Source organism: Carcharodon carcharias, chromosome 10, assembly GCF_017639515.1.
Source record: "Carcharodon carcharias isolate sCarCar2 chromosome 10, sCarCar2.pri, whole genome shotgun sequence".
NCBI classification, from domain to species: Eukaryota; Metazoa; Chordata; class Chondrichthyes; order Lamniformes; family Lamnidae; genus Carcharodon; species Carcharodon carcharias.
In genome coordinates this window covers 154,270,019-154,285,430 of record NC_054476.1, presented here as the reverse complement: position 1 = coordinate 154,285,430, position 15,412 = coordinate 154,270,019, and the positions used below count along the sequence as shown (strand labels likewise).

The 15,412-nt window shown below is 39.7% G+C and overlaps 1 protein-coding gene across 5 annotated transcripts in view; it reads right to left on the bottom strand.

Moving 5' to 3' along the window:
• Nucleotides 1-15,412, bottom strand: part of nlk2 (nemo-like kinase, type 2) — a 186,357-nt gene that overhangs the window by 27,928 nt on the left and 143,017 nt on the right. For 3 of the 5 annotated variants that reach the window (XR_005944155.1, XM_041196827.1, XM_041196829.1), the window contains 2 exons: nt 15,097-15,306; nt 10,958-11,080 (listed from right to left, as the gene is read on the bottom strand). Coding sequence is in view for 4 of the 5 variants with exons in the window: in XM_041196827.1 (XP_041052761.1) it covers nt 10,958-11,080; nt 15,097-15,306 (333 nt within the window). In the remaining variant the exon portion in view is untranslated. The remainder of the gene's footprint in view (nt 1-10,957; nt 11,081-15,096; nt 15,307-15,412) is intronic. The other 2 variants (XM_041196828.1, XM_041196830.1) reach the window with 1 other exon arrangement.

Genomic DNA, 15,412 nt, shown 5'->3' with positions numbered 1-15,412 from the left:
GGTTTGGAGTCAGTATGCTGAATGTCTGTTGCACTTCAAAGAGTGTTGTAGCATCTTTCAAGTAGCCAAAATTCTACAATTAACTTTATTAAGCATATCCAACATTTCAATGTACTTTAATGCTGAAAATTTCATTGTGTTCAAATTCTTACTAAATTTCAAAAAAATCAAATCCTTACCAAAAATATGTAGCTTTATTAAAGAACTTAGTAAAGAAAAATCTCACTTGGAGCAAGATAAAGTTCTTTAAAATCTCACCTCCCATTATTCTGTACTGCCCTGTGATGGGGGTCTCGAGCTTTGACACCACATGACTTTAGATTTTACACACCTTACAGTGGAATTTAGGAAAACAGCAACAACCAATATCTGGGTCTAGGAAAAAAGACTACAGTCCATCTGATCAGTTCAAAATAAAATTTCAACAACATTCACCTTCAAATATCTTTCCAATTCTCTTCCATTTTCCTAACTATTTGTTCCATTTAGCACTATTTCATCCAACTCAATGGAGTAGGGGATTGTACTTGCACATTGGTACTGCAAAATGAGATGTAACCATTTAAACATGGGGTGGTGGATATGTGGAACAGATCTTCCAGAAACCACTCTAGAATGAAAAATGTTCCAATTCCCACAGTCTAAAATAGATGCTGCAAAGGAATTTGCATCAGAGATTTAGAACCATATTTTGTTTCTCATTACAGGATCTGGAAACACAGCTGGCAAGTTCCGGCAACACAGTTAATTTGCATGGAAATTGAACCATCTGCCCTTCAGGCTGAAATTTTTAATAACAAAATAATTCTTAGGTTTGTTTGCTCTCCCTAGCCAAACTGTTCCAGTACAAATTGGAAACCTGCCCTGTCCTGCCCACAAAATTCAGGATGAATCCAATCCACCAATCACCCATCAGCCTCCTTTCTGTCATCAGCAAAGTGATGGAAGGGGTCGTCAAAAGTGCTATCAAGAGGCACTCACACAGCAATAACCTGCTCACCGATGCTCAATTTGGGTTCTGCCAGGGCCACTCAGCACCTGATTTCCTGATAGTCTTGGATCAAACATGAACGAAAGGACTCAAGTGTGGTGACAGCAACTGTCCTCGACATCAAGGCAACATTTAGACAAGTGTGGCATCAAGAAACCCTGGCAAAATTGATATCGGTGGGAATCAGGGGAAAACTCTTCACAGGCTGGAATCATATCTAGCATAAAGTAAGATGGTTGTGGTTGTTGGAGGTCAATTATCTCGGTAGCAGAACATGACTGCTGGTGTTCCTCAGGGTAGCGTCCTAGACCCAATCGTCTTTAGTTACTTCATCAACAGCCATCATAAAAGGTCAGAGGTGGTGACGTTCGCTAGTGATTGTTCCTTCGATAGCACCTTCGAAACCTGCGACCTCTACCAACTAAAAAGATGAGGGCAGCAAATGCACAGGAACACCACCACCTGCAATTTTCCCTCCAAGCCACAACTGTCAACTCAGAATTATATTACTGTTCCCTCACTGTCACTGGATCAAAATCCTGGAACCTGAGAGCACTGTGGGCATACTTGCACCAAATGAACTGCAGTGGTTCAAGAAAGTGGCTTACCATCAACTTCAGGAACAATTAAGATTGGGCAATAAATGTTGGTCTTGCCAGTGATACCCACATCTCAGAGCTGATGATGGCTCACATGGACTCGAAACATTAACTCTGTTTCTCTCTCCCCAAATGCTGTCAGACCTGCTGAGGTTTTCCAGCATTTTCTGTATTCATAGATAGTACTGTTTTAAGTTCTGGTTTTTATATGCAGAACATTGGCATTTGAATCACTTAATAGGATTTTAATGCAACAATTTGTTGTCCTCCCGAGACTTTACGAATTCCATTTCCACAACCTGCTATAACTTTCTACTGCCAAGTCACTCATGCCCAGGCTAAACTATTCAACCAGCTCTGCTATAGGAACACACTCTTGAAACACGGTGTGCCTTCTGACAAGATGTCAGATAACTTTTAAAAAGTTCCTAGTCAAATATTCTCAGTTAAAATACTGATTCAAACAAGTAGTGGCATTGAAGCACATTTATACCTGGGCTATCTTGTTTGAATAAACTGAAAGCAAACAATTCCTTTCTTGATTTAAATATATTTTAGAAGATCAAAATGCAGTCATGCTGGACCAAGGGTCAAAAAGTTAAAGGTACTTCCCAATTTAGGCTGCTGCTGTCATTTTGAAGTCTCCATCTACAAGAGGTTACAGTGGACATTACCTGATCTGACAGTGCCACAATTTCAAATGACAAAGTTTGCAACAGAGGTTTCATCCACTTGGAATCAAAGCAATGAATTTCTAATCATCATTACTATGCAGCAAAGTTCATTACAGCATTTCATTAGTCAGCTCCTCCAGACAATTCAGTTCAATTACTGAAAGATTCACAAGGGAGTTTATGCTACTTTGAAGAAATGTTCGTCAATCACTCCAGATTAAATAATTGGCTCTATTAAACTTGAATATATTCTAATCTGAATGAAAAGGACTTGAATTTACTATAGAATCAAAGTACAGGAGATGATTTGGCCCATATTTCAGTGTTAGCTCTTTTGCAAGAGTGATCCAAATAATCCTATCCCCCTGTTTGCCTAAAGAGCCACAAATTTCTCCTTTCAAGTATATATCCAATGTCCTTTTGAAAGTTGTAAGTCAATCTGTTTCCATCACCGTTTCAGATAGTGTGTTCCAGGTCATAACTCGCTGGCATAAAAATGTAGGCTTTTAATCTTCTGTAGTAATTTCTTATGTATTACCTTCTCAAAGGTTTCTCTGTAGTCCGCATACACTGAATATTTCTTCTCATTCCCCCTGGCTATTTTGCCAATTATCTTAAACGTGTGTCCTCTGGTTACTGACCCTTCTTCCAGTACTAATTTCTCCCCATCTACTCTATCAAAACCCTGCATAATTTTGAACACCTCTTTCAAATCTCCTTTAACCTTCTAAGGAGAATAATCCCGGTTGCAAAATTCTGTGTCATAATAAAAACTGCATATTAGAGATGGAAATATAAATTAATAATTCTCATACAATTATTTTCTATATTTACACCCACTACATTTAAGTTCTGGAATTTTATGTTTAATCTCCTGTTAATTCTGCCTTCCATATCCACCACTTCAGTCCCAGATAGAATACTGCTATTGCCACTCCTCTGAAGTGCGTTGTCCAATCAATTAATCAACTATCACCAGATCTGAAAAGAAAGCCCAGGTCTGAATCAAACATTAACTGCAGCCAGTAATAGCTTCTTCATTGTAAGATCAAAGTGAGGTGTTTTTCTCAAATGATACAATTGGATAATAATTCTTACAATCATTCCATTAATACATGAAGTTTTATAAAGAAGCACTCCTGTTTCCTTGTGAGGACCATTTTCAAGAGTTTATGATCAATAAAAGGGAAAATTGTAGATAATTTAGTAAGCTAAAGACACATTGTCAGGACCCGATAGGATACATCCTAGGATCTTGAGGGACATGCGAAAGGTAACTGCAATTACGCTAGAAGTTATATCTCTCTGCTCTGTTGAGTGTGGATGTGCTGCAGGGAACAGGATTGTCCAAAGTACCACCCATTTTTTGAAAAAAAGATTGAACCAATATTGGCAATTACAGGTTAGTTAGCTTAACAGCAATGGAGCAAACAAAAAAGTAAAATCTTTAACTAATTTAATTCATAACGAGAAGTTAGAAGTAGCCGGTACTGATTTCAAAAATGATCATCGTGTCGACAAACCAGGTAACAGGCATGATGGAAGTCTCAGGGATTTAGTGTACATGGACCATAGGAGAGCCGTTGACAAGGTACCACATGGGAAGTTACTACAGAAGACTAATTGCTTCAATTTATTTATCACCTTAAACATAAAAAAAAACTCATGGTGCCACAGCAGTGTTATCAGATTAAAATTCATGGAGCCAAAAGGAGGAGATATTAGATTGGGTGACTAAAGCTTGGTCAAAGAGATAGGTTTTTAAGAAGAGTCTAAAAAGGAGAGAGACATGGAGAGAATTTTAGGAATGGAATTCCTGAGCTCAGGACCTAGATAGCTGAATATGCATTGGTCAGTGCTGGGGTGAAGGCAGTGGTGGATGCACAAGGCAGAGTTGAAGGCACATAGCTCTGGACGGTTGTAGGGCCATAGAAGCTTACAAAGAGAGGAAGAGATTGTAATACTAGAATGAAAAATTTAAAATTCAGGCATTGGTGGATCAAGACACAATGAAGGTCATTAGGATACACGAATCACAGATCGTCATGAGCTCAAATTTAAGAGCGGAACAGAGAATGGCCAGGGGGCATAGAAGCAGCTGACCCAAGGTAACAAATGCACAAACGAGGGATGCAACAGCAGGTTGAGTTGAGGCATCAGCAAAGATGACCAATAGCATGGAGGAGAAAGTACACAGTCAAGTCTCCTGATATTACAGAGCGGCAGCATGGATTTAAGAAATAAGAGGTTAGCCAAGCAAAGATCCTTTGAAGCTTTGGTGCAGATGGAAGGTGAAGCATTGGTGCAGATGGAGGGAAGGTAATCCATTGCAGGATATTCTCTAGCTCCTCAATTAGGGCCGCTTCCGTGCAGGTTAGTTAGCTTAACAGCGAAGGAGCAAAAATGTAAAATCTTTAACTAATTTAAGCAGAAACCTGCTTCGAGATGTTCAAACATGGAGTTGCTTCTAAGATGGGTACAGATTTGGGAGGTGACATGAAGAGGTATAAAATTAAAGGGAGGTTAATAAAATTGGTTAGAGTTAAGAGCAATTTTTTTTCAAATAGTAGCTGGAAGTGGGCAATGGCAGGCTACAGAGTTCAGTTTTGAGGCCATTTTTGCTCACTGCTTATGTCAATGATTTTGATACAGGCTTAGAGAGAGTGGGGTCAGAATTTTCAGGCAGTACAAAAAAGATAAAATTCATCCTTTAGAAGACCAAAGCAAGCTGCAGGACAACATTGATAGGGTGAAGAAATGAGCGAACATGTGACAGCTGTAATTTAATGTTAGTAATTGTATGGTGACATGTTTTGGTTAAAAATGTACCAGTTTTTATACCCTGAATAGAAATTGGCATGGTGATGTGGAAGAACAAAGGGATATTGGGGTGCAGGTTCATAAGGCATTAAATATAGCACCTCAGTCTTTTTCTTTGCATCTTTATCAACCAAATAATTCTAGTTTTATCAAAAGAGGTATAGAATATAAAAACCAAGAGGTAATGATGAGCCTAAACAGAACCTTAAGATTACTGAATATATGTTTGTAGCACTGAGCTCCAAGTTATAGGAAAGGCATTGAAAATTTAGAAGATAAAATGCAGGTTCACTAGAATACAAGATTAAATGAAAGAAATTTAAGACAAGGAGCAAGAGAAATTTCTTAACTCACTGTTGAGGGTCCGGACAGAAGTTGCCAACATTCAAGATTATATTGAATAGGTGGATGAAGGAAAAAGGGTTGAAGGGAGATAGGAATAGGGTGGATAATGTGATTAGAACTATTTGCTAGCATGGAAGGAAAATATCAGCACTGATCAGTTGGGCTGAATAACCTGTTGTATTTCTGTGTATAACTGCAGCCACATTATTTCCACTGAACTTATTTCCAACACTGTGCTTGCTACAGAAGCAGGTCTTATTGGGTAACAAATTACTCCAACTCATTAGAAGTGTACAATCTAAAGAAAATAAATAGGTGCACCCTCCATAAAAGAACGCTAAAAACTGGATCTTGAAGAGAAATGTACTAGATCCTTTTAGAAGAAGTAAGACACTGCCACTGTCAAATTAAGCCTGATAGGAAGGTCATAAGTTCAGGTCCCACTCAATACAGAGTTAGATATTCTCAATTAGAATGCAGTAGGAAATCTGCAATTATCCTCAGCACCTCTGGGCTAGAGACAGAAAAATAAACCAAGGCTCACAATCCTGATTCCTATCCATTAATCCCTGTTCTAGTTTGCGTGGGTAGATATCAGGTGATAATATTAGGTTCAATTTTGAAGCCTCCCAGTTGAAATAGCCTTATAGAATGCATAGGTTAACAAATAAAGGAGGATCAACTGATAGGCAAGAGAACAGCCAGTACCTATGGGTTAGCATCCTTGTCGTGCAGTATATTCGCTGCCTTCGTAAGTGGGGGGGAAATATTGCAAAGAAAAATTTAAAAAGACACTTTTAATTTTGCATAATTCAAATTTGAGGGTTAGAGCACTAGTAGAGATTTCAAACCAAGTTTGAATTCTGAACAAACATTTGTATTTTTCATTTTTGCTAAAATGGTATATTTGCTTAAATATGAACAATGCTTACTTTTATCAAGGATAATGAAATTGGTCAGAGAACACTTCAATTTGTTTCAACAAATTGAAAGATAAGATTTGAACATCAACCAGCTGCTACTGTGGTGATTACAGGCCAGTTTAACTGCAAAAATTTGAAAATCAGATCTTTGCTAATTAATTTGTTAATCATAGCTGCTAAAAAAATACAAAAAGGCTGCATGTATGCTGCCAATGCCATGCATGTGCAATTGTATGCGGATGACAGGACTGGGCTAATGGCTGCCATATTTATAGGAGGCAATGTGCGGCAGGGCACATGCAGGGTCATCCTAGACCTGGCCCTGGCCCTGGCCCAGGCAAGAGGGGACAGAAAGTTGTGAATTTCTATCCTGGAATGACAGTGATGGATTTTGGAAACTCTTTTTACAGAGAGTTAGAAAAGGAGGATTTGCAGACTGGAAACTATAATCTTTTCGTAGTGGGATATTTTACTGCAATCATGTTGGTGAGTGTTTCTAAACTCTGTCTCACTATTCTAGTAATGTGAATGGATTGGAGGTTGCAGGAAATGTTAGAATATATTGCCCTGTCTAACACACTCAGCAACCTTATTACATTACTGGAATAGTGAGACAGAGTGTAGAAACACTCACCAACATGACTGCAGTAAAATATCTCAAGGAAAAGATGTTAGTTTCCAGTCTGCAAATCCTTTCTGCCCCTTCTGTTACTTTGAGTTACAGGCTGCAGGTTCTGACAGTGATGTCACTGGATTTCAGTGCATGCACAGATCAGTGCCCATGCGCAGTTGAGTATCGGCAGGCATCTTGCATTGGCAGGAGACAGTGATACAAAAAATTGGATACATACAGATATTAAACGCAACCAGCCCCATCTCCAACCTCTCTTTCCCCTCAAGGCCTTGAACATGTTGCAGCCTCCCAAATCCATACCCTTCATTCCAGAAGTCCTTATTTGAATCACTCCAATCAGATTTTTGCCCCTTCCAAAGTACTGAAATAGCTCTCATCAAAATCACAAAGGACACCTTATGTGACCACACCAACAATAAATATCCTTCTCGGCTTTCTCAAGTTGCCGGCAGCCTTTGACCACAATATCCTCTTCTGTTGCCTGTCCACCATCATCCAGCTGGATAGGACTGCGCGCACCTGTTTCCATTCTTAACCCATCTAGTCGTAGCCTCAATCTCCTGCAATGGCTTTTCTCCCACACCAGCATTGTTACCTCTGGTATCCCCCAAGAAACTATTCTAGGCCTTGTCCCATTTCACAGATGCTGCCCCTGGCGACATTATCCAAAAATACAACGTCAGTTTCCACATTTATGCTGATAACATCCAGCACTACTTCATTACTACCTCTATCCACTCCTTCACTATCTCTAATTTATAATATTGCTTGCCCGACATTCAGCACTGGATGAGTAGCTATTTTTTCCAAATTCATTTTGGAAAAACCAAAACCATTGACTTTGGTCCCTGCCACAAACTTCATTCTTTAGCCACTGAATCCATCCCTCTTTATGGCAACTGCCCAAGGCTGAACCAGACTGTTCTCAACCTTGGTGTGTCACACCAGTCCGAGATGAACTTCCAAACACATATACACGCAACACCAAAACCGCTCATCGCACTTGCTCTAATCTCGCCCAACTCCACCTTTGTCTCAGCACATCTGCTGCTAAACCTGTTGTCCATGTTGGTTACCTTTTGACTTGACTTTTTCAATGCTCCTGGCCAGCATCTCATGTTCTACCCTCTAAACTTGAGGCCATCCAAAACTGCTATTTGTGACCCAACTCACACCAAGTCCCATTCTCCCAATGCCAAATTCTTTGAATTTAAAATTCTCAACTTGACTTTCAAATCCTTCCATGGCCTTGCCTCTCCCTATCTCTAACCTCCTGCAGCCCTACAACCCTCAGATTGCTACACTTTCAACCATGGCTTTTCTACACATCCCCAATTGTTCTGTAGAAGAGTCATATGGACTTGAAACGTTAATTGTCTTTCTCTCCACAGATGCCGTCAAACCTGCTGAGTTTTTCCAGCAATTTTTGTTTTTGTCCTCACTTTTAATCCCTCTGCCATTGGCGGCTGTGCCTTCAGCTGCCAAGGCCCTAGCTTCTAGAATGCCCTCTCTAAACCTCTCTTCCTTTAAGATGCTCCTTACAATCTACTTCTTTGACCAAGCTTTTGATCATCTGCCCTAATAGCTCATTATGTGTTTGTGTCAAAAATTTGGTTTAATGATGCTCTTGCAAAGTGCCTTGGGAATTTTTATTACTTTAACAGAGATGTACATCATTAAATGCCAGTTTCCCAAACAATGAAGAATCATTGTGAAATTACAATGGATATTTTACTATTTAAAATACTTATTTTCATTTAGCCACTTTGATTTTAAAGTAGCAAACCTTCTGTCATGAAATTGGAAACTGAATTCAGATTAGATGAATTTTCAAATCAATAATTTATGTCACCTTCTTATACTACTGGCTGCACACAAGGCCAGCTGAATGTCAGAATAAATAAGCAAGTCAATTTAAGTCGAAGGGCTGAGAAATTCACTGGCAGAATTAATCTGCTAAGTAGCTGACTGAAGGTCTGTCTCCAGTAACCTTCAAGTTACTATGACTCTTGAAGACACAGAACAAAGATGCCAGAATCAATGACATTCTGCATCTCTCCTGCCTCAAAGTTTAACCAAGCACAAAAGTACATAAAGCAAATGCAGAAAGAGAACAATGTTATAACAGGATATAAGCTTTTTCTTCATGAGATTAAAATTAAGTTACCTTTAAAGGCACAGTAAACAGTATTTGGAGGGAGTGGTGTCTACAGCACTCCAATATAAATAATCCAATCTCTTGAGCTCCATCAGTGCTGCAGACAGATTGTCAGTCTTCTGATGTCATTGGATTAGATGTCTATTGTTTTGTTACACTTGCAAAACAATGCATGAGTTGTTTTTCATCATGAACACAGGAGCATGAAGGAGTATGCTCCTGTTTGCTCATGATGCAACCAAACCCAAAAGCTGTAGTTCCCAGAATCCCAGATATCAGTCATCAGCCAATTAGATTCACACCACATGTCAAGAGATGGCTGAAAGTACTACATTTGGCAAAGGCTATGGACCCTGACAACATCCTGGCTGTAGAACTGAAGACTCGAACTCCAGAACAAGCCGTATCTCTAGGTAAGCATGGAAACTAATTCTCAGATTTTGAGTGTTGAATATTAAATTTTTTTTTAAATTAAATGTTTTAACTTTGTCTCTTTCAGCTCTCTTCACACTTTTTTTGTTTGCTTTCTGTACATGATTTTGACATTAACTACTTTAACATAAATCTCCTGCTTCAGACTTTGGGACTCAGGGAGGTTCTGTCAATTTGATTGGCTAAGGAGTTACACAATTGCTCGTCACATTGCAGATCCTCAATGACCTAGAGAGCATCACACTGTTTTAGCTTTCTAATTACAAGTTATAGTGCAAAAGTAAAAGTGTGGGGAAGTGTAAAGCTAGTGCCGTTTATTTTCCACTGAACACAAAATCCAGACCATTGTCTTCATTGTTTAATGACTTACTGACACACAGGGCAAGGTTTCCCCTGCAGGTTCCTGAACCCTGCTGTCAGGCTCAAAATTGGGGGTAACAAGCCCACACTATGTGGGGAACACTCAAAATGATTTTCTACAGGTCAGCCAATTAATGGCTTGCTGTTCAATTAAAGGCAGGCTCTCAAAGCTGGAGGGCCAGAGGTCTTTTAGCTCGAAGGCAGCAGGGATACTGCAATGGAAGGAAATGAGAAAGTGGGCACTTTAAAACAGAAACACTCTTTCTCCAACTAAAAAATAACTTTTCCAGTCAGGCTGGAATGTCTGGCAAGGGTTGGGGTCTGTAAGGCAAAACCCCTCTATAGGGCAGCCTCTGGCTGTTGCGGCATGCAAGTCAGCAAGGAGGGTTCTGGGCCTGCCTGGGGCACTGCCCACACCCTGGTCTGCCAACTGTGGGAACCTGGAGGTTGACTGGAAAATCCCAGTTGGTCTCTGATAACAGGCTCAATGGATTGGTTACCCACTACATATGGGCGATAGCTCTGCTGCTCTCTCCCCCATCCACCTCTGATAAAAGGGCCCTGGAATGGGATGCAGCCGGGAACAGGCAGACAAGCTAATAGTGTTACGCTTTTTAGCATCTGCCAGCCTCAGATTCCCATCCCAGTGGCACCAAAAAATCAAGTCCACCATCTGGGCTATCAGATAAATATGAAAAGTATGAAATTCTGAAGGGACTGCCAAAGTCAAAGGAATCATATCCCAAGTATAAGTGAGTGCAGAGGAAATTGACATATTAAAGTATTGTTACTGGGATAAACAGCTATTTCAATCATTTTTAAACTTTTAATGAAATTGTTTATAATAAAGGCAACATATAAACAGCAAGACTGTAGTTTACAATTTTTTTTTTTACCAAGTATGTAAACAACAATACATAAACTTGAGATCTTCTTGTTGACTTCCTGTTACTAAGCAATGCTGCTTACAGACAAACCAAGAGCTTAATGTTTAGAAAATCTGATGCATGAAAAGCCTTACCTGTTTATGAGGACCCCTGAGTATGTGAGCCTTGGCACCTTCACATGCTGTCCGCATGGCTTCTAGTGATGGAGTTCCCAATAGGTCTGTGATCAAGTCCAACTGCCAGAGGCAAATAATTAACTGCTTAGGATAGTCAAAGAACAGATGTAACAATTGACCTTTTATTTCGAGTGAGAGAAACTTGAATCATCACTTGTACATAGGGCCAGTTAGAATTGAGGTTTCTGATTTGTAAAACAAAAATTAAATTACACCATCGAACTCCAGCATTTTTAAACTAGGTATTGATCTTTAATAATAAACTTCATTTTTCTGATTTAATTAAAATCAAAAATGCCTTTTCTTGCATATCAGTGACAATCATAAATATTTCTATTATAAAACAGGTATCAAAAAATTTATCCACATCATTCATATTGTAGATAACGTATAAACTGGAATGTTTTTGACAAAATTTAATTGTGCTAGGTTCCATGCTAGGGTTTCTAGAAACAGCCACAGGAATTGACTCCAATTTATTTGTTGCTGAGAAACTATATCATATCTTTATGTATATTTAAATTTGATTACAAAATAACTTGTAACTCTTTTGAGTACAAACACGTTTCCATCTGTTCCTATTCAGATGAAGTTACATTGTTTCATAGTTTGCCATTGTGAGACTTGAACTCTTGATCTTGGGGTTGCAAGCCCAAAGCCATAAGAGAGACTTTAATGTAGCAAACGAGCCAAAGGCACTTACAAAACAAATATGCCGATTATCCACAACAGCTGCACAAATAAATATGTTCGTTACCCCTGCCAGCTACATACATAAATCAATTGTTCACGAGTGTTAGAATATATATTAATTGAATACACAAGTAAGTGAAACTGTATTAAATATACCTATAAGAAAAATGACTTTCTACATTAAGGCATCATTGTACATGAGTGCAAGTTTTATATCTGCAATGGCTAGAAAGTTATACAATTGTAATCTCAACATTTAATTTTGTATAATTTAGACCAAGTTAGGTACACAACTTTCCTTGTCCAAGATCTATCACAATTGCACTTTACTAAATGTAATCCCAATTTACATTAGTCTATATTGCTTGCTATCATTGCACCTTTAATTTGTATTCTTTGATGTTGCTAATTATTGTACATATCTATAATGTAACCTTCCCATCTTCAGTAAAAAGCCATGACCCACCGATAAGAAAGGCACCATTCCAGACATCCCTGATATTTACTCAGCTACCTGTGTCATGCTGGTAATTTCTTTTTTCAAAAAAAACTTCTGATTCTACACCCAATTCAGACCTCAAAACTAAGGGACACCTGGCAAAATCAGTTGACACAGGAACAGCTGATCTGGCAGCATTTTTGGCACACAGCAATTGGTTTCTTCCCATGAAATCTGTTCTGCCATCGACAGGTTATCCTTTCTGGCTAACAGTTGAGTTCAGAGGCAGAGGGGGCAGATCAAACAGAGGTAGTGTAGGCTAGGACATCAGCATTGGACATGTTTGGAAGAGAGCTGGGGATGAGGGGGGGTGGGGGTGGTGGTGATGGAGAGAGGGGAAGGCAGATGAACTGGGAAACAATGGCTGAGCTGTATAAAGATTTCTTTAAAATAGGAAAGAGACTTTTGGGGATTAGCTATATATTTACATTCCACTATGCACCTTAGAACACTGCAGTAAGGTCACTATGACATGAGCCATAGTATGATCTCTACTTCAGAAATTGGAAACACAAATACTAGCAACTGTTCTATAACTCATGAATGCCCATTTTTGTGCTCCTCTCGCTCCAGGAGAACACCTCCATTTGAGATGTGGTACAATGCTATAGAAATAGCAAACTGAGTACACTGCCAGCTACAATATCAAAATCAAGATTCTGCTGCTCAACAATTTGCTCTTGCTAGCTGAAGTCAGCACAAAACCCATGGATCTATAGTTTTGTTCAAAAACTGTTTCATAAATTAGAACACAAAATTGCATGGATGAAGCAGGAAGTTGTGAAGGGTCATGTACAGACTGGGTGGGAAAAACTATGGCAGGATGTAGTTCAATGTATAGATGAGCGGAGTGATCCAATTTGGATTAGAGGAAGCTAAATCAGAATATTTTCATAGTAGTGAGAGACTAGCTGTGGAAGAGCAAAGCAATTTACATATCCATGGACACAAACCACAAAGCTAGTACAGGGTACAAAAATGCAAATGCATTCCCTTGAGTTTAGAAGGTCAAGGGAGAATCCAACCTACATCTTTTGAAATGATAAAGGAATTCAGTGGGGTAGCTATAGAAAAACTTTTTACTTTGGTAGGAAGATCCAGAACAAGGGGACATAATCTTAAAATTAGAGCGGGCCATTTAGGAGTAAAATCAGACAACACTTTTTGACACAATGGGTAATGAAAATCTAGAACATCCCATAGAACGATGCTCATGTTAAGCTAAAATTCCACACTGGTAACTCCGGATTAGCCAAACTTGTCCAAGCTTGGAATGAGTGCAGTGACCAAATCAGAGCGCAGTTACACAAGAGCCAAAATCATGGAGTGCTGGGCACACCATCATTTGACATCAAAATCTCCTTGTGAAAGGATGTATATGGTTTAAACCTGTGAGAAAGTGTTACCGATTGGAGAGAAGGTAAAGTCAATACAGCAAGTGGAGAATGGACATTGTTAAAGGGTGGAGAGCCTACCATTGAGTTTGCCCACCATTATGAAACATAGGATGAATATCTTGGAACAGTCAACAAGCAGGCATTATAAAGATGAAACATGTAATGGTGGAAAGTAGAGCAAGGAATGTGTCACTGCTATGGTCTGCGTCAACATGGATGGCACTGCAAAACTGCCATTTTTGATAGTAAAGCCTAAGAAACCACGTTGTCAAGAGACTACCCACACAGTACAAGGCTAAAAAAAACCACCTGATGACCTCCAGCATTTTTGAGGTGTGGGTTAGCAAAGAGAAATAAAAGAAGATTGCCATCATTACAGGGAACTGTCCCACACACCCAGACATCACTGGCCTCAAGAGCGTCAAGCTGATGATGTTCCTGCCTCCTAATGCCACGGCCAAGTTCCAGCCAGTGGATCAGGGGTGATTTGGAACCTGAAAATCCACTACTGGAGGCAGCCAATCTCTCAGGTTATTGAGGCCATCAATAAGGAGTAGAATCCAATTGTTCTAGAGGCCACGTTCATGATAAAGGCAGCAAAGATGGTGACGGAAGCCACAATAGCCAACTGCTTCCACCACGCCGGGTTCAAACAGGTTACACCTGCACGAGTGTCAAGAATGAGGAGCAGGGTGAGGCCAAGCAATCCGATGATGATGCACTTTTCACTCGCCTGGCATGGAAATTCCAGTAGAGACTACCATGGAAACTTACAGGGAGGTGGACGATGCTGTATGCTGATTGATGGAACTGACAGATGATGCAACTGAGGAGCCAGGTGGCCCTGAAGAGTCTGACGAATAACTGCCCCGTGTCCCTAGCTGATGCCGCAGAAGTCAGAGATGCTCTGGGATTCCGCACTGCAGCACGAAAACCTGGAGAACATGTTTGACTGCACTGACAACATGGTGGACCGTACCGCATATGTCCGAAGATAGCACGCTAAGCGGAGAAAGATTATAGAGCTTTTCAGAAGCTATCTCCCGACATTTTGCGATGCAAAGCTCTGGCCTTTTATAAGGCCAGAGCATCATAATGTGTTAACAAATTGAATAAAGACCTTTGCACACATTTACTGCTTTACTGTTTTTTCATTTGGCATTTGAATCTGTTGTTATTGACATAGACTGCGTTGCAGGCACATTGGGTTACATAGAGATGATTTCATTTGGGATTGGTGGCTCCTCGGCTTTCATGAAGCTCTGTTTAATTTTAATTTGTGGGCGGATCCCCTGGGATTCAACTCCGGGATTTTACTGTACTGTGTCTTATACATAAAACTTATAAAACCTGCTAACATTTAGGGTTTACATGAAGATTTGGTAGATTAAGGTTTTGCAATGCATCTAAAAGTGGGGGCTTTCAAAACAGTACATAGGAATTTCATGCCCTTAAAACATAAGGCTCCTTATCTTCCGACAAAAATACCCTTCAGTCAGTTGGATTACCTGTTGAATGGGACTTTGAGCCTGGAATAAGATTCTACGGCCTAAAAGCTCTGCAAAGATGCACCCTACGGACCAGATATCAATGGCATTAGTGTAATGGCGACTACCCATCAGGATTTCTGGTGCTCGGTAATACTGAGTGACAACTTCCTGGGTCATGTGACGAGATTCATCAAGTTCTTCTACTCTGGCAAGACCAAAGTCACAAATCTGCAAGAAAACAAAACGGTTTGAAATATCAGCAACAAATTTCTTAAATCTACAATATCAAAGCAAGAATGGTTAAAATACTTACTTCCTATATAAGGTAATGCTC